Genomic DNA, 20,298 nt, shown 5'->3' with positions numbered 1-20,298 from the left:
GAGAAAACAGCAGATCCATATCTTCCCATACCTGGACGATTTGCTCATCAAAGCCAGTACTTACCAAATGAGTCTCCAACACACTCAAACCACTATTCACTTACTTCACCAACTAGGGTTTACAGTGAATGTGCTGAAGTCTCATCTACAGCCTTATGTTTGATGTGCCTCATATGTTGTTAAAAAAGGAGAATAATTAAAGTATTTATAAGTTGCTTAAATTGGATTTGGAAGTGGTATGTGCTGGAAAAAATTAAAACAAGTAAATATGAAGGGACTATGTACCAACAAGTAGGAATCAATTTGTGTGTTGCCTACTGAAAATTGTGTGGTATTGATTTCTCCACGTCACTTCCCTTGCTCGTAGTTAGATACTTTTTGCCCAGATGTGGGAGGAGGATTAGGGCAAACCCTGTTGCTGTTTAAATACCACTTATTCCATCAGGCATCATCAAACTAACAAGAACCGAGCAAAGAGGAGTGTAATTGCACTGTTGGAACGTCCACTTAAGAAGCTGACTTACAGACCAGATTGCCTATTCAAATTCAGGGGCTAGATCATGCATTTCAGTCTTCCATTGTTTTTTTTTGTTTGTTTTTTTTGGAGTTTTACATAGCGCTTACAGGACCCTAAAGGGGTATCAGAGCGCTTTACAGGATACATGTAAAAGAAACATAAATATTTGAATACAGCGAGTAGTATCCGGGTGCTGGAGGTCCTATAGATCAAGGTCATTGACCAGATGCATGGAGATGACGCTTTAGGAGAAAGTCTTTTAGTTGTCTCTTGAAGTTTGTGAAGGAGGGATTGGTTCTGATGTGGGTAGGGAGAGAGTTCCAGATTTTTGGCGCGTTCCCTGAGAAAGAGTGGGAGAGGGCTTTTTGTTTTTTCTTTTTAGGGGGATTAGGAGGAGCGAGTTGGAGCTTCTTAGGATTCTTGATTGTCCAGCTTTTGTGAGTTTGGCTGCGGGGTAGTCCAGTTTGTCTGTGTGTAAGGCTTTATGGGTGAGGCAGGCAGTTTTTAAAGCACAGCGAGCTTCGATGGGTAGCCGTTTTAGGGTCTGTAGTGCAGGGGTGATGTGGTCGTATTTCTTGGTACCTGTGACAATACTTGCTGCTGCATTCAGGGTGGTTCTCATGGGGGCTATATGTGTTTTAGCTGTCCCAGTTAGCATGGCATTTCCATAGTCCAGTCTGGACAGAACTAGAGATTGGGTTGCGATTTTAAGGTCATTGGAGGGTATGAATGGTTTGATTTTGTTGAGGAGTTCAGGGCTGTAGAGGACGCTTTTTGCTGTAGAGTTTATGTGGGAGCTCATGTTGAGATTTGAGTCTAGAGAGATCCCTAGTGATTTAGCTGTTTTCGCTGGAGTAAGTTTGCAGTTTAAGGAGTCAAGGTTGTTTATCCATTCTTTCTTGGATTTGAGGGAGTTATTCATGATTGGAGAAGACAAGAATTTCGTTTTTTTCTTGGTTGAGTTTGAGGTGGTTGAGTGTTAGCCAATTTTCTGCTTTGAAGAGTGTGGAGTTGAGTCGAAGGATGTCATTGAGGGAGGATACCTCCAGGTACAGCTGGGTGTCGCCAGCATAGAGGTGGTAGGCAATGTTTGATTGTTTTAGAATGGCAGTGAGCGGTTCCATGTAAATGTTGAAGAGTGTGGGGGAGAGGACTGAGCCTTGAGGGACACCTCGAGTTGAGGGGGAGGAGTCGGACATCGAGTTTTTTGATCTTTATGATTTGGGAGCGATTATGTAGAAATGAGGAGAACCACTTTAGGACGTTGCCATCTGCTCCAATACGCCTTTGTAAGGCCTCTTGGAGTAGAGTGGTCAACCGTGTCAAAAGCAGAAGATAGGTCGAGGAGGACAAGTAGGCAGCATTTATCTGAAAGAGACACGTCAGTGATAGATTCCTTACCTTAGAATATCCCCAGGTGTCAGACTGGATCCGGAAAGTTTTGCTAACAGTACCTCCGCGCATCAGTAGGTGGCGTCGTGCGGCTCCGCATCCGTCGCTGGTTTTGTAAGCACCGAGATGACGTCACGGAGAATACTTAGGCGCCACCCATGCGCGCTGACGTCAGTTCTTTATTTTTCCGCGCCAATAAGCGCAGATCCAGTTAGAGCACGTACCTTAGTCACTTTTTGGCTATCTTTTTGGGGACTTTTGTCTCTTGTGGGTCTTCTCTGGTGCACGTAGGGATGCCTGGTTTTAAGTCCTGCGGGGCCTGCCGTCACAATATGTCGGTGGCGAACCCCCACGACGTCTGCCTCTACTGCCTGGAGCGCGACCACGACTCCCGGTCCTGTCTGGACTGTCAGGCCATGGCCACGAAGGCCTTGAGGGAGCGGCGCCGGAAGTTGCTTGAAGTTCAGCACTGGGCGTCCCGCGGCCTACCTGCCTTACCCGGGTCCGTCGGCGTCTCCTGCCCAGGTGCAAGAATTTCTTGCTGCCATGGACCGCCTGTTTAGGCCTAGGGCGCGCCCTTGGGCCCCATGTCCGGATCCTGCCTGGCCGTCGGCGGCGCCGCAGGAACCTGCGCCGCTGGCTCCGGCCACGGCGCCACAAGGTCCCACACTGCCCGCTCTGGCCCAGCACCACCCTCAGCTCCTCCTCCAGCGCCGCAGTGGATGCCCTTGGTCCCACTCCTACCCCGGTTCCAGGACAATTTTGTCTCCACCTGGGATCCAAATTGGGACATGGCGCCGGTCCGGCGCCATTCCCGATGCCGTTTGTTCCTTCCCCGGTCCCTTCCCCGCCGCCGCGGTCTGCGCCACATATGACGGAGGTGGAGGATGACTCGGCGGGGTCCAAGGACCCTCTTGCTCGTCAGTGTGACTCTGAGCAGGATTGGGCGGACGACTTGGAGGAGGCTGGCGGCCTCGATGTCTCTTCTGACCCTCGGGTGTTCAGGAAAGTGATGGCGGTGGTTGCAGCTCATCTGTGCAGGTCAGGGGTGTCAGTCTTGCCCTACCTCGACGACTGGTTGTTGAAGGTGGGCTCGCCCCAAGCAGTTGTCGCCCATCTTCAGACTACGGCCGACCTCCTGCATTTGCTGGGGTTCTCTTTCAATGTGCCAAAGTCGCACCTGAGTCCCTCTCAGAAGCTCCCCTTCATCGGAGTGGTTCTGGATTCGATGCGGTTTCGGGTTTATCCTCCCGAGCAGCGAGTCTGGGATATTCAGGCTATGATTCCAATTTTTCAGCCTCTATCCCGGGTTTGTCAGGATGACCCTCCAGCTCCTGGGCCTGATGGCCTCCTGCATTCTGCTAGTGCAACATGCCAGATGGCATATGCGGGCTCTGCAGTGGGACCTGAAGTTCCAGTTGGCACAGCATCAGGGCAACCTGTCCGATCATGTCCAGATCTCGGAGGACACTGCACGACAATTGCAGTGGTGGCTCACGAATCTTGATTGGGTCAATCGCAGATCCCTTTCCCTTCCCCAACCGGAGCACACAGTGTTGACGGATGCGTCCCTTCTGGGATGGGCGGGCCACTTGGGAGAGGCAGAGATCAGAGGCCTCTGGTCTCCGGCAGAGTCCCGGCTCCATATCAGTCTTTTGGAGCTTCGGGCCTCTGAACATGGCTGGAACATCAAGGGATTACCTTGGTGGTTCAACACCTGGCAGGTTCTCTGAACGCCAGGGAGGACGAACTCAGCCGCCAGTGCTTGATGGATCACAAATGGCTTCTGAACTCGGACGTTGTGCAAGGTCTCTTTCAGCAGTGGGGAGAGCGTTGGTTAGATCTATGCGCCACCGAAGAGAATGTCATCAGTTCTGCTTGTTGGAATTACCAAGGTTGCACTCGCTCGGCGACGCTTTTCGTCACGAGTGGAGTTGCGGTCTGTTGTACGCCTTTCTGCCTATACCACTTCTGCCCAGAATGCTGAAGAAGGTTCGGCGTGACCGGGCCCAAGTCATCCTTGTGGCTCCGGATTGGGCACGAAGATACTGGTATCCCGAGGTACTCAGCATGGCGATCGACCCTCCGATCCGACTGCCTCTTCGGGAGGATCTTCTGTCGCAGCAGCAGGGGACGGTCCTCCACCCGAACCTGTCCAGCCTCCACCTCCATGAGTGGAGATTGAGCGGCAACAGTTGACAGCTTTCGACCTTCCTCCCTAAGTCTGTGATGTCATTCTGGCAGCCAGGCGTCCCTCCACTAAAACGGTATACGCCTGCAGGTGGAACAAGTTTGTGGCATGGTGCACAGCAAAGGCTATGGATCCTCTTTCTGCCCCTCATTCCGAGGTTCTTCTGTTCCTTCTGTCCTTGGCCCAGCAGGGCTCTGCTCTGGGCACTATCAAAGGTTATCTTTCGGCCATCTCTGCCTCTCTACGGCTTCCAGATCAGCTTTCTCTGTTCAAGTCCCCGTTTGTTAACCGTTTCCTGAAAGGCATTACGCACACAATTTCTCCCGTGCCGTTCATAATGCCTCAATGGGACATAAACCTTGTCCTGACGTATCTGATGTGTGCTCCCTTTGAGCCACTTCATAACTGTCCTTCGCGTCTTCTCACTCTCAAGACTGAATTCCTGGTAGCTATCACCTCTGCCAGAAGAGTGAGAGAGCTCCAGGCTCTTTCTTCCAAACCTCCTTTCCTTTCCTTTCTGTTCATCCGGACAAGGTGGTTTCCTGCCAAAGGTTGTCATGTCCTTCCACATCGGGCAGACCATCACTTTGCCCACCTTCTTTCTGCCTCCGCATCCTTCAAAATAGGAAGAGAGGCTCCACTGTCTGGACCCAAAACTTGCGCTTTCGTTCTATCTGAAGCACACACAACAGTTCCGGGTGGATGACCAGCTCTTTGTTGGCTAATGGGCACCAAAAAAGGTTGGGCCGTGCACAAAAGGACCATCTCTCGGTGGGTCGTTCTCTGCATCAAACCCTGTTACTCCTTGGCTAACAAGGAGCGTCCTGTGGGGCTGGGTGCCCATTCTACCAGGGCAACAGCAGCCACTACTGCCTTGGGATGCGGCGTTTCCTTGCAGGACATTTGTCAAGCAGCTACGTGGGCCTTGCACACGTTTACCAAACATTACTGCCTTGACAGTCAAGTCCGGAGAGACGGCTTCTTTGGACATTCTGTTCTCTGTGACTTTCTGGTGTAATCTTGTTCGCAGACCCACCACCGGGGTTGGTATTGCTGGGGTATCTATTCTAAGGTAAGGAATCTATCACTAACGTGTCTCTTTCAGATGCACAAGTTACTACTTGTGTAACGATATATCTGTAAGAGACATTAGTTAGTGATAGATTCCTTACGACCCCACCTGCCCTCCTCCTTCTGCGACCTGATTTCTAGGGTTAAGGACATCCCTTTTAAGGGCCCTAGTTTCTTGGCACCAGTGGTCAGTTTCCTGCATGACTCTGCATTCCTGGCGCGGAAAGTCGTGTACAGAACTGAAGTCAGCGTTCATGGGTGACGCCTAAGTAGTCTCCGTGGCGTCATCTCGGCGCTTACGACGCCAGCGACGGGCGCGGAGCCGCACAATGCCACCTACTGACGCGAAGAGGTACTGCTAGCAAACATTTTCGGATCCAGTGTGACTCCTGGGGATATTCTAAGGTAAGGAATCTATCACTAACTAATGTCTCTTACAGATATATCGTTACACAAGTAGTAACTTGTGCGTTAGAGTCAAGGGAGTTGTGAATGTCATCAGTTATGCTCAGTATAGCGGTCTCTGTGCTGCATCCCTTTCTGACCCGGATTGGTGTGAGTCAAGTAGGCTATTGGATTCCATGTGTTGGTTCAGTTGGGGGAGAACACATTTCTCCAGGATTTTGGCTAGGAAAGGAAGGTTGGTGATGGGCCCAAAGTTTTTGAGGTCATTTGGGTCTGCATCGGGTTTTTTTAGAAGGGGGTGACTTGGCCTTGTTTGAGTCAGTAGGGCATCAGACCGTTGTTTAGGGAGCTGTTGATGATCTTTGTCCACATTGGGGTTAGGATGGGGTTGAGGTTCTTCGCCAGGGAGACGGGGAGAGTGTCTGCATAGTGGTTGGAGGGTTTGGAGTTGTCAATCACCTTGGAAATGTCCTCTTCGGAGAGAGGGTTGAAGTCCTTCCAAAGCTTGGGGGAGGATGGTGGTCTTGGGTGAGCACTTGTTTTGGTGGTTGACAGAGGGGGGGTCTTGGCTTCGGGGAGAATGCCGTGAACTAGGGTCGGGTTAGGTCACGTTATTGTTGAGGGTTTGCTGTCGTCGGATGAGAGTGTAGGTCTAGGGAGAGCTTAATATTGGTGATTTTGTCATTGACGAATTTAGCCAGGTTGTTGCACTGAAATTTGGAGGCGGGGTTAGCTTTGGTGGGTTTCGAGGTCTGTTTCCGGATGATGTCGAAAAGTTCTTTGGGTGTTTTTTGGCTTTGTCTAGTGCACTCCGGAAGAAAGAGGCTTTTTCCTTGATTATGTGCTTTTTGTAGGTACAGCGTTCTTGTCTGAGCTGGGAGAGGTTGGTTGAGGATGGGTTTCCTCTCCAGAGTCTCTCTGCGGCTCTTACTTTTTTCCTTTCTGAGTTGAGGTCATTTTTGAACCAAGCTCGGGAGGGGGTCTCTCTCTTTTCAACATCAAGGGGGCTAGTTGGTCAAGAGCAGTTGTCATTGTCCTGTTGTATAGAGTAATGAGCTCGACCGTGTTGAGGTTGTCTGTGGAGGGTGGGAGAAGTTATGTTATGGTTCCTTTGAGGACAGGGAAGGGGATGGCCCTTAGGTTTCTTCTCCTTTGATGGGTAGTTTGTGTTTTGATTGGTGGGGCTGCGGTTTGATGGATGTTGAATCTAATGATGTGGTGGTCTGACCAGTCGATTGGGAGAATGTTAGTGATGGCTATTGTTTCATTTTTGGCTATGATTGCATCTAGAGTAGAGCCCTTGGTGTGGGTTTGACTTGTGCAGTGTTTGGTGAGTTCATTTGTGAGGAGGAGTTCATTTAGTGACTGTATAACAGTGTCCTTTTCGTTATTCCAGGGGAGGTTGAAGTCACCCAGGATGATGTTGTCGGTGTTTGCTAGGGAGCGATGTGTAAAAAGGTTCGATAATTGTTCTTTGAATACAGGTGAATTTTCTGGGGGGTGGTAGATGAGATGGAATTTTGTTACTTTGTGTTTTGGTGTGTTATGTTGGTTTTGAGGTATTTAAAGGTAGAGAAGGAGTGTGTTTTGATTTAAACTATATTGATGATGTTTTTATGGGTGATAGCAACGCCGCCACCTCGTTGGTCTATTCTGTCTTTTTTTATGATGGAGAAACCCGTGGGGGCTAGAAGGTCAAGGAGGGGATATGATGTTTCATTTAGCCAGGTTTCGGTGAGGAATGCAATGTCAATGTCGTGTTCAGTATGGTATCAGCTAGCTCTATTGTGTGCTTGACTGTGGATCTGCAGTTTATAAGCATGCAGTTTACATTGTAACTGTTGGAAAGGTTTTGGGGGTAGGGTTGGGCTTGGGGGACTGGTTATATGTTCGGAGGGCAGTCTTGTGGACCTAGGATGGCTATTGGCTCTACCTATTCCGGTGATTACCCGTATGTTGGAGGGGGGGATTGGGTTGTTCTGGGATCGTAGGATTTGGCCATTGTTGTTGCCTCTCTCAGGGACATTTCAGGTTTTGTTGTTCTTAGTCTGAGAGATTGGGTGTTATGAGCGGTGGGGCGCCAGCTGGTCGTCTGGTGATTGGGCAGTTGTGGTGGCTCACTGATGCTTATGTGGGAGGGGGGTATTGAGTGTTGGGCAGGGGAGGGGGCCATAATTGTGCTGAGAAGGATTTTGTTTATGCCCTGCGGGAAAGTTTTGATGTGGTGTGTAGGAGGGAAAGGTTTTCATTTATGGTTGAGAGGTGCGTAGGGGTAGTTGGTAAGAGAATGTTGAGTTGATTTTCTAGAAGTGTGAGACATTCAGCGGATGTAAGCAAACAGTTTAGTTGTCCTTGATCGGCTTTGTTTGGGGGCATTCTGTTCTTAATGTTTTAACATTCACTTTGCTGCTGTTTTTAAATAGCTCACTTTTGCTTCTTTGCACATTTCGATCTTTAGTCTTGCACTTACCCATAACGTGAGCAGCCTCCTGCTCCGGTCCACTGCGGTCTTTACCGTTTGCTGTGAAGGGTGCAGGAGGCTCCATTGCTCCTTTGCCGGCTGGTGAGGGCGGAGACAGGTGGGTTAGCGCTCTAGTGCGCGAAGCCTATAAAAATAGCATGTCCTGCCCGCCGCGCAGTGGACACATGCAAACAGTTTAGTCCTCCTTGATCGGCTTTGTTTGGAGGCATTCTGTTCTTAATGTTTTAACATTCACTTTGCTGCTGTTTTTAAGTAGCTCATTGATGATTTAAATAGCTCACTTTTGCTTCTTTGCACATTTCGATCTTTAGCCTTGCACTTACCCCTAACGTGAGCAGCCTCCTGTTTCAGGGCCCCGCCTCGCACCCCGGTCCACCGTGGTCTTTACTGTTTGCTGTGGAGGGTGCTGGAGGCTCCATCGCTCCTTTGCCGGCTGGCGGGGGGCGGAGACAGGTGGGTTAGCGCTCTATAGTTCTAGGAACCTATAAAAATAGCATGTCCTGCACGCAGCGGACGCGTGCTCCGGGTGCACCTCCGGCGCACCAAAGGCAAGCCCGTCTGCGCCTGTCCGCGCCAAGTCCGCGCCAGGGATGCTGGTTCTTCTCTGCCAGGTCTAAAGTTGGATTTAAGGTACCCTAGAGAGGAACTGCTGGAACTCTGCAAGGTTAAGGCCCATTGCAAACATACTATGGACCCTGATACCCTTGCCATGAAAGGATTCCCTACCTGTGCGTTTTGTAACTTTGGACCTGTAGGGAGGGGTAGGAGAGGAGAGCTTGGCTATTACCAAGGCTATTGGTACACCCTCCACTACTGAGAAGTTAGCTCAGGGCTTTCTTATTAATGTTAGATCCCTGACCAAAAATAATGTTGCTTTTAAAGATTTTGTTTCACAACGAAATCCGGACTGGGTGTTCATAACTGAAACATGGGCTAATGATTGCTCAGGTCCTGATCTGGTAGAGGCTATCCCTTTGGGATACTCCCTCATAAGATTGGATAGAGTAGGAAGACGAGGGGGTGGACTTGGTATTTTTGATCAGGGATATTTTTACCTGTCGCTCTAATCCACTCACCTCACCTACTGATCAGTATCAGGCCCTATGTTTCTCTATAAACACGCATCTCACTGAAAGCTTTGTAGTGTAGTTCCTATATTCCCAATAGGCTCTGCGCATTGGAATAATAAATCCTGTAGTTTAGACGTAGGACTGAGGTCGACTAGGTCTTTACCGAATCTATTAGACTTAATTGTGAGTGCCAGCTAGTTCAGAGGACACTAGAAACTTTCACAAGAAGGGATTAGTTTCTGACAACCGCATAAACATGACAACTTTGTTTCCCAAGAATAAGAAATCAATCTCTAGAGTCGCGGAAACAATAGATAGCTATTTTACTCAGTCAATCGTGCATGCTTCGTTTCACCAGCGGTGCTGAGAAAATAGAGAGACGGGCGTTTTCAATAAAAAGTATGTATTGAACAGTCTTCTTTCTCGAGCATAAGAAATATACTGATACAATCGTAATACTGGTTATAAAGTACAAGGCATACAATGCGAAAAGTATTATAAAGTAGTACTGTAAAAGCATGATATGGTTTCTAAGCCATAAATTGCCTAAAACATATAAAATACATACAGTGATAAAATAATGACTAAAAGTACTCAACTGGTGCTTCGAAAATACGCCTACCCCGGTTTACCTAACCTAAGTCTAGTACAAGGGAAGAAGTAAGTAAGGAGTAGTTTAAGTTTAGTATTTCTTTGCCAAGAATCTATCCAAGATTTCTCTAAGGGTCTATTCAGCTCCGTACCTTGGTTTAGAATGAAGGAGGTCTTGTATCTCTATCTCAGGACTCGATTTCCCAGCAACCCGCAAGGGTAGCCTGGAAACACTGGAGCCGGATTTCTCGGCAGGAGAAAAAGACAGCATCTCTCAGTGAGTCAGCTGGAGGGTCGGCTCCTTCGGCACTTGCTGCTGCAGGGCGTCGGGCAAGTAGTTAGTCGATCTGCTCTAAAACCACCGTGTGTTTGTCTGGGCAAATCTAGGCATATTTATACTGTGAAGGTGCCGAGTTTGACGTGTGATTGGACTTAATAACATCATCAAAGACTCAGTTCTTCGAAAAGTCCACGATTTCCTAGATAAATTAGTACTCAGGCAAGGGGAAGTCCCTAGCTACTGATGGCGGGTTTCTCTAAGATATCGTTGTTGATTCTTGGAATTTAGTGGAAGTAGCCATGTCGTATTTGGGCTGCATAGGCTCAGTCTAAATATGGTAATGATTTCTATGCCTATATAAAGATAGGATAATCTATACCTATATAAGGGCATGAATCAGGAAAAATTACACTAGAGTCCTAGATTCATTTACAACACCCACTCCACAATTTTAAGTTCAATACAACTAAACGTATAAGCACTGACATATCTAAAGCTAGTGTTTACAATCCCACCCAAAATACAATTTGCATTTGAAAAGGCTTGTTTACATGAAACCAGTATAATTTGTATGAAAAAGACAGTTCTCAACAGATATGAAGCATGGTATAAGAGCATTCATGCTAGCATGAAACATAAAATTACATTCATTAAATGTCTCTTAAGTTTTATAGAAATCGAGACTATCCCATAGTAAATATATTTAAACTGTTTTGTTATGATGATTTAGGCCAAATATTGTAATTGGGAAGTTTTTCAAAAGAAATCTTGTTCTCTAAGAATAGTTCTACTTTAAGCAGATTATACTGTGCCAAAAAGTTCTATTTTGGAAAAAGTTCAAATTGGTAGATAGTTTGTTTTGAAAAATGAAGGCCGAATTTCAGAGTTCAGGGAACGCTGTGTGCATGCAGCTTTTCTGGGGTGCTTTGTTATCGGCCACCTGGGCCTAGGGCTTCCTTTAATCAGGACGTTTGTAATCTTCTGAAGCCCTATCTAGAAAAAACTAACTTTACACTTCTTGGTGATTTTAATTTTAATTTAGAGGATAGTGCAAGTCACGATACACAAACCCTTTTGGAAAATATGAATTGCTGTGGCTTCTCACAACTGGTCACATTCTCTTCTCATGCGGCGGGCCACACCCTAGATGGGATTTTTTCTAACGATCACCGTATTAGGGTGGGAGAGCCCCTTCCGCTAGCTTGGTCAGACCATTTTGTCATTCCCTTTAGTTTAAGGGTATCGGCTTCAGGGAACACACAACCTGAAAATAGGAATGTGGCAGACAAACAGAATCTTAATTTGAATAGTAATGAGGCTTTCACAAATGCTCTGATACATTTTCATATTCCAGGTCATCTAAGTGCTAATTGAGCTGCAGATGAGCTATGCAAAAAGTTATTAGCAGTTATGAATACTTAAGCTCATATAAAATGTCATTATTCAGCAAGGAAAAAATCTTCTGCTCCTTGGTTCTCTGACGGATTGCGGAAGGTTAGACAGGAGTGTAGGAGGCAGGAAAGATTGTGGCGCATTGACTTAACACTGTCAGGCAGAGAATCTTATAAACAATGCTTGAAAGTATATAAAGTAGCTGTTTTAGAGGAGAAGGGAAGGTTCTTTGTTAAAATTTCTGAGTTGATTAAATCCTCCAAAGAGCTTTTTAAAACTATTATTTCCCTTATCACTCCCTCAACTATTGACCCTGTGGAGTCCTCACAGGAGCTCTGCGACAGGCTTTCAGCTTTCTTTTGCAACAAGATTTCAGACATATATGCCCAGCTGGAAGCCTTAAACCTAAATAAGGACCTTGATGTCCAGTCTGAACTCCATCCTATGGAAAGCTCTAGCAATAACGTGACTTCTAGTTTACTCTCCTTTCCGAGTTTGTCTCTAGAGACTACAGACCTCCTACTAGAAGGTATTAAGTCCGGATCTCCAATGGACCCCTGCCACCTGAAAGTCTTAAAAAGTGCAAATGTTGCTATTCTATCGCATCTTACCACTGTCCTAAACGTAGCCATCTCGGAGGGGCAATATCCCCTGGCCTGGAAAGTGGCAGTAGTCAGGCCACTTTTGAAAAAGCCTTCTTTGGACCCAATGGAACTAAAAAACTATTGTCCTATCTCCCTCTTGCCGGTTCCAGCAAAGGTTTTAGAATCTTATTTGAATTCTCATCTGAGTGCCTACTTGATGGACCATCAAATTCTTGACGGTTCTCAACACGGGTTCAGAAGCAGTCATAGCACTGAAACTGCGCTCACTGCAGTGTTTGATAATATTGGTATTTTGGTGGATGTTGGTCATACCACCTTACTAATTCTACTCGATCTCACCGCAGCTTTTGACACCCTATCCCCACTGAGACTTGTGGAGCGGCTCAGGGAAATAGGTGTTGGGGGCTCGGCTTTAGGTCTTCTCGCCTCTTTCCTCAGTGAGCAGACTCAAACAGTGAAATTGGGCAATTTCTACTCAGATCCTACTCCCTTTTTATGCGGTGTGCCTCCGGGCTCTTCCCTGAACCCCACGTTGTTTAATATCTACGCTGCCCCGCTGGCAAAGGTGGTAAAATATTTTGGCCTAGATGTGCTGTTTTATGCGGATGGCACGCAGATCATGGTGTCCATCACTCATAACATCAGTGACGTTGCTTGCTATTTTAAAAATTGTATGCAAGCAGTCTCGTCTTGGATGGTGCAAAACTATCTCAAACTGAATAGCGAGAAGACGGAGGTTCTTATTTTTTGGGACAAGATGGACATCTGGTCCAGGGAGTTGTGGCCTGACTATCCAGGCACTTGCCCTAGCCCCGTCTCCCAGAGAAAAAATGTTGGAGTCCTGGTGGACAATTCTTTTTCACTGAACTTGCAGATTAGCAGGACGGTGGCTACCTGTTTTGGGTTAAGAAGGCTTATAAGGAAGATCTCGCAGTTTCTGTCGCTCGCGGCACGCAAACAAGTTGTTGTTGCTCTCATATTATCCAGATTGGATTATTGTAATGCCCTTTATTTGGGCATAAACAAGGGACAGCTGCAGCGCCTCCAGCTGGTCCAAAATGCTGCTGCCAGGCTGGTGATTGACTTGCCTAAACACCATCAGTCTCTGCCTCTCTTCTTTCTCTGCACTGGCTCCCAATGGACCGCAGGATCATGTTTAAAACCCTCTGCCTCACTCATAATGCTTACTATGGTCTGGGTCCTGAAGGCATTAAAGCCCTTTTTCACCACTATGTCCCCACTAGGAATCTCAGGTCTGCAAGCATCTTCTTACTGTTCCTAGGTTTAAAAGGATGAGATGGGGTGGGAGATCCTTCTCAATTGCTGCAGCCAAACTGTGGAACTCTCTCCCTGACGAAATTTCTGGACAACGTTCACACACTCTTTTCCGAAAGGTGTTAAAGACCTGGTTGTTCCCTTAGATGTCTGTCCGAGTGTGCCTTTTCTGTCTGCATGTTGCTCTGCTGTTAGCGCCTTGGCGCTCTTGGGCTAAGTTAGCGCTTTATACATTTTATATTCATTCAGTTAGTTCTGCCATTGACTCTGGGTTTAGGGTGGGGGGAGGGGAGGTGTTGAGGGGCAGGTCCGACTGAGGGTGTGGGTAGGGACAAGGGGGTTGAGGATTGGTAGGATTGAGGGGCAGGTCCGACTGAGGGTGTGGGTTGGAACAGGGGGGGTTGAGGGTTGGTAGGATTCCGAGAAGGGGAGGTGTTGGGGGGCTGATTCGGCTGGGGATGTAGGTTGTCACTGGAGGGTCAAGTTTCATAGAATATGGGGAAGGGGAGGTGTTGGGGGCTGATTCGGCTGAGGGTGTAGGTTGGGACAGCTCTCGGGGGGGGGGATATTGAGAGGGTGGGGGGGTGAAGAGGGATAGGGCTAGTGTTTGGGAAAATCTCCGGAGAGGTGTAGTTAGAAATGGATGCTGGACATCAGGGGAAACATTAATTTGGGGGTGGTTTGCTAGTACTCCTTCATTGAGGTGATATGGGAGACATAGCTAGTGGCTTCATTGATTCCCCTATCTCATCCTAGATCCTCCACTAATGGTGGAGGCAAATCGCCACGGGTAAATTGTAGTATTGTTGGGCGCTTCTGGTCTGTTAGCAAGTGATTTGTGGGGTGGGGCCATGTAGCGATTGAGTAGAGAGGCAGAGGGCTAGGTATTTTGATGTGATTACCATGTGTGGTAGAGGGGATCGATCGGGTGCAGGGAAAGCCTGGGGGCTGGGTGGAGAGCCTCTGGTTGCAGTTTGCGGTAACTCAGGAGGGGGGGGACAGGAGGAGTGGCGGTCAGGATATTAGTTGGAGCTCTGGGTGGTCAGGTCTCATTAGCAAGGGTGCACTGCTTAACATACAGGCCTTAGCACAGAGCAAAGGAGACATTTGGAGGGAAAAACTGATAGTCATGGGGAATGAGAGGGAAAAACTACAGAGTTTGGACTGCAAATCCCACAATTCAACAGGTTAAATGGAAGCAGTCACAGGCAGGAAAAATCACAAGTTTAAACACAAAAACATGGGATAAATTATGCAATCACTGGCAGGTTAAAACTACAATTTTAAACTGTAACAACCACAGGCAAAAAACAGTTAAAGAAATTTCAAAAGAAAAAAAATAAGATGATGCAATCGCAGGTAGGGAAAATCGTTTTTTAAACTTTTTTAGGAAAGAGATAGCACTAGTCTGCCTCCTTACCACTTCCTGGACTCTGCTCACTGCAATCTGGGGCACAGGTAGACTTCAACTCACAAGATGGAGGTGAAGATACTTGCCTTACACACGAGTCTTGTAACATTTTTGGATTGAGTGCCTTGAGAAAATAGGAACGGGTTTGGGGAAACAACGGAGACTTTCTATCGAGTGGCTGGATTAAAGTCTGCATTGCAGATGGCTTCAAGACTTCTGGAGATAAGTATACCGCAAGGGGAGAGTTACCTTATTGGCTGCTGTGCTCGAGTGCAGATTCCGCCGGAGAGTACTAACGGCTGAGCATTGTTTTTACTTAGTAAGGAAGCCGTGTGGTGCGCCGGGTAAGGGGGCTGAAGACTGTTTTGAGCTCTTGCTGTGTCGTGGCACCGTAATCTGGCCCAGAGCATGGCATTTTCAAACATTATGCAGCCGTAAAACGGAGCAGTGGTGCACTGGGTGAGGGGGATGGAAGAGTGCTCCGAGCTTTCACCATGCTGTTCCAGAAGTGTAGCACAAAAGAGAAAGCATGCGTGAAGACACAAAAGCGAAGGTGGGGGTGGGGGTGGAGGAGGAGGAGGAGGCGGAGGCATGCAATTGAAATTTTAAAATAAATACTGTCATTTGTAACAGGTAAACGCTAGTAACAGCTGAGCGACAGAAGATAAAACGCTGCGCTCGTGAATTGTGCGCCGCGCTGAGAGTTAAAGTATTGTTAGTCTTTTAATAAAATGGAGGCAGATGAGTTGCGCCGTGCAGAACAAACTGCTCGGCCGCCACAATAAAAGATACACCATGTGAAATGTAAGCCGGAACAACATGGTAACCTTAACACATTTACACTTATTATTTATAAATTACACGAGCATGAACGGAGGGGGGGACCGGAGAGTGCCAACGGCTTAGTGTTTCTTTTCACTTAGCTGGGAGCAGTATGGTGCGCCGGGTGAGGGTGCGGAAGACTGCTCTTAGCATGCTGTGCCACCGAAGTCTGGCCGGAACATGGCATGCTGAAAAATTAGACTACCGTAAAGCTCGCGCCGTACGGTTCGAGTCTCTGCATCATGATAAAAACTAAAAATGCCACTTCAATAACAAGCTGATTATAGTTGGGCAAGCAGTGCGGTGCAGAACAAAAGAAAGGTGCCACCATACTAAAAGATAAAGCTGTTAATGTAAAACAAGTAAACAAAACAGTTAATGAGGAAAAATGCAGTTCCACAAAAAAAAAGACCTCGTCCACCGTGCGACGGGGAGATGCAGCATGACGAGGAGCAGCTTAAGTTTGACAGCTGAGGACAGTCCGTGGAAGCAGAGACGGATGTTGTTGATGACTGAGGTGCCCATAGCTCATCCACAGATCCCAATTTGTTGTGCAGCCACAACCCGGTGTCGCTCTCCCTCAACAACGCCATCTTGGAACAAGCTCTTGCGCATTGCAGATGCTTGTTTACATCGCGCTATCTCCGTACTGAAAAAACAAAGTGCTTACGTGTATTAATGAAGGACAGAGTGTCACGCCGCCAATAAAATATCCAGTCCTGGTGGGCGGGGCTAAAAGCGGACAGAGCGGCAACAAGGAGGGATTAAAAAGCCTCCTTCACAATAGAAAGGCTGCGTTTAACATAAGCTATGACGCAAGCCAATGGAAAGAAGGGGCGGGGCTTCAAGTCCCCTTTGGAAACCGTATTGATTCCAAGAGGCCTTCGCATGGTGAGACAGCGCATGCGCGCTGCTAATGCCAGGCGAGACCTAAAAAAGAATCACTTGCAATGTAGCTAAACGTATTTCACATCAAGTGTGACAATGAAGTGATTAGATGATGCTTTTTGCACTGTACGTAGAGAAGTACCCATAATAAACTTCCTTATCAAACACTGAAGAAAACACCATAAAAGGCAATTACTAAGATTCCAGGTATCTTTGTCGCAAGTCCTGTAAAACAAACCATTTCCCTGAAATACAAGCAAAGTTGAAAGCGCTTTAATAAAACATACGTGGAAAGCTAGCCTAAGAAAAAATTGCATTCCATATCCATAACGGTTTTAGTAAAGTCCTCTATAGGCATTTATGGTCTTGTCAGACAAGTGCATGACGGCTAGATGTACTTCAAACGCAGTGTCTCTCATCCAAGAAGTGTGTGATATCAGAGGACAGGGAACCTGGACAATGGCTACTATTGTCGAGCTGCTGCTCAGGGTGCTGTGTCGCCCAGAGCAGCAGCAGCAGCTAAACAGCTGCTTCTCACAGGTATTCACTTGCGATAGCTCTTCTTCTGCAATGCAAAGAGCAAGGTGAACTTCTGACAGCAAGAAAGCAACAACACACATCTACAATGTGGCAAACAGAGCGTTAGTCTGGCCCTCTCCATTTTTAAAAACGTACCATATCAAAGGACACAAGTTACAATAAGTAATGCAGCGAGGCACCCTGCTGTACAAGTTCACATACACATTTTCCCTTGATAATTAAGGCACTAATAAGAATACTTCTCTAAAGAATCTACTCCACAGTGAATCAGCAAAACGTCATGTATGGACATAATAAATACATGTAAAATAAATATGCTGTTAGTGGTGAAAATGTGCTGCTTCAGGAAACTGAGAATATATGGGGTGGCTGTTAGCATTGCCTACGAAAAAGGTATGTATCCAGACGCAGCATTGCTACTCATTGAAGAAACCAACATCAGACGCTACCATAGTCTCTATGGTCCTTTAGTCTAACATGAATCTAGTTCAAGACAAGCGAGTGTGTGAGTGAGAGTGGCTGGACTGTCAGTCATTTCAGTTGAAAACACATGCCACACTACCTGTAAATGACACAGTTCATTCTAACATGCTCACACCAGGAGCAGCCTGTACAGGTAAGATCAGATATTTCATTTTCCCTTGTCTGTCAAATTCACCTCCACCCCACCGTTCTTACGTGTGCTTGGGCCGCTCCTGGCTCACACGTGTTCTAACCAATGTCACTCAGACTGGCTCTTCTGCTTGTGTGTCCTAATCAGATGTGTAAACCTGCTACTACAATGCACATTCACATGTACCTTTCTTCCTTGACAAGTCTTTCAGAGTATATTCATCAATTTTGTATGTAGTTAAAAAAATTATTTTCATTTTCTGGTTTCATGACAGGTCTTATGAGGGAATGCTGTATAAAAAGGGAGCCTTCATGAAGCCATGGAAGCAGCGTTGGTTTGTTCTTGATAAAACCAAGCATCAGGTAAGGGGAGAGACCTTTGTCCCACTATGCACTGACAATAACGCTCCTAACTTGTATGGTGAATACTGGGGCTAGTCGGGAGTGTAAATGGAGAGTTCTCAGGTTATGCCAGGCTCTCATGGTGTACCAGGCTAATGGAGCATTGTCATGCGGTACCAGGCTTGTCAGAGAATAACCATTCGTATAATCAATTGGTGGAGGGAGGAAGAGTGAAGATCCTTTCAATCTCCTTTCAGTAATTCAAAATCAATATGGAAAGGATCACTGGTCCTGCATAACCAAGGTCTGCAGGTAGGTAGGTAGGTGTCTCCCAAATAAAAGACCCTCATATACGTGTATTTAAACGTTTCGTAGCGGTATATGATGTGTCCCCGCTTTTTTACACGTGATCGTGCGTAATCCTTGGGTCAGTTTTTGTTTGCACCCTCCGCCAGGAGGTTTTACCTTTGGTTAAAACAGTAGTGGATAGTGAATAGTGAAGTAAGTGAAGAAGGACGTTTAAAATACCCGGACAGCCAGGAAATCAACTTTAATAGATCTGGATTCGGGCAAGGTCGTAATGATTGTGCAGCTATTGAATTGGCTATGAATTCTAGCGCACTGGTTAAGTGAGATTAAAAGTGGTCGACATGTTTCAGCCTTGGTTGCCAATAGGTCAGTAGGCTTTCCTCAGACCATAAAGTGATTAGGTGAAAGTGAAAGAATAGGTACATTTATAACCTGATTCGTATAGCAGTAGAAGGTCACATTGTACCTCTACGTTCTATAAGCATTGCCTCTTCGGGGACTACGGCGGGTAGGGGGGAGGCTTCACACTAGCCTTCTACACCCTTCTTGCAGCATGTGCTGTCTCTGCCCGTGGTGACCCGGATTCATTCCCTCTACCCGCCGTAGTCCCCGAAGAGGCAATGCTTATAGAACGTAGAGGTACAATGTGACCTTCTACTGCTATACGAATCAGGTTATAAATGTACCTATTCTTTCACTTTCACCTAATCACTTTATGGTCCTGAGGAAAGCCTACTGACCTATTGGCAACCAAGGCTGAAACATGTCGACCACTTTTAATCTCACTTAACCAGTGCGCTAGAATTCATAGCCAATTCAATAGCTGCACAATCATTACGACCTTGCCCGAATCCAGATCTATTAAAGTTGATTTCCTGGCTGTCCGGGTATTTTAAACGTCCTTCTTCACTTACTTCACTATTCACTACCCACTATCACTACTGTTTTAACCAAAGGTAAAACCTCCTGGCGGAGGGTGCAAACAAAAACTGACCCAAGGATTACGCACGATCACGTGTAAAAAAGCGGGGACACATCATATACCGCTGCGAAACGTTTAAATACACGTTTATGAGGGTCTTTTATTTGGGAGACACCTACCTACCGACCTGCAGACCTTGGTTATGCAGGACCAGTGATCCTTTCCATATTGATTTTGAGAGAATAACCATTGTCAACACATTGTTATCAATCAAAGGAAAGTGACGTGTACTGGTGTCTGAGTCCCTGAGTATTGGGCCGAAACCCTCAACTAGTAATTGCCACTGGTTGTGTAAGTGATCACCACTGTGGTATCTCATTGGGTGGCATCATTGTATGAAAGTGGGTTTCTGTTGCAGTAACCCCTCCCCACTTATTGCCAGATTTCTGTTTCACTTTGACTTGATGTGCCCTGTTTAGGAAAGTAGAATCTGCTTTTATGGTCACCCCTACTTTTTGCCTGGTGCTATGCGGTTTCTGACCAGTATGACTAGGATCCTGCTAACCAGGACCCCAGTCCCTGTGCTTTCTCCCCTAAATTGGTATGGTAAGTACTTGGGTACATCTCAGATTGGACACTGGTGTACCCTTATCAGTCACTAGTATATGGTACTGAGGTACCCATGGCATAGGTACACCAGGGGTCCCCCATGGGCTGAAGCATGCATTATGCCACCCATGGGAGACCACTCAAATTGGAACTGCAGGCCTGCCTTTGCAGCCTGTGTAAGGTGGTACTAGCACCACTTAAGAAAGATATAGTTTTCGATATATCTAAGGTCATTGCACTTAAAACCTATGTGTCACCCCTAAAGCAGGCCTTTCAATCCTTAAGGCAGGGTGCTCAGTTCTAAGTGTGCCCCTGCATGAGCAGGACAACCCTACAATCTTCGGAGTCCATGTTGCCTTCTGCTCTGGCACGGAACTAGACAAAGGGCATGGGAGTATCCTCCCCACTGTCTGACCCCTCACCTGGGAGGGAACTCTGAATCATCCCAACCCTTTCCTTAGGGTACTTAAGCGCTTACCTGTAGGTGGGTCCCTAGATTCATCCTGGGACAAGATTCATTTCAAGACACCACTTCTTCGACCGTCGGGGCACTCTGGACTTTGCTCTGGGCA

The 20,298-nt window shown here is 46.9% G+C and overlaps 1 protein-coding gene across 2 annotated transcripts in view; it reads left to right on the top strand.

Moving 5' to 3' along the window:
• SBF1 (SET binding factor 1) overlaps positions 1-20,298 on the top strand; it is a 1,592,200-nt gene that overhangs the window by 1,457,410 nt on the left and 114,492 nt on the right. For both annotated transcript variants that reach the window (XM_078677863.1, XM_078677862.1), the window contains one exon: positions 17,820-17,907. In XM_078677863.1, coding sequence (XP_078533989.1) covers positions 17,820-17,907 — 88 coding nt within the window. The remainder of the gene's footprint in view (positions 1-17,819; positions 17,908-20,298) is intronic.

Source organism: Lissotriton helveticus, chromosome 1_1 (genome assembly GCF_964261635.1).
Source record: "Lissotriton helveticus chromosome 1_1, aLisHel1.1, whole genome shotgun sequence".
Lineage (NCBI taxonomy): Eukaryota > Metazoa > Chordata > Amphibia > Caudata > Salamandridae > Lissotriton > Lissotriton helveticus.
The sequence above is the reverse complement of the archived record's forward strand: the minus strand, read 5'-3'. Positions and strand labels throughout refer to the sequence as shown.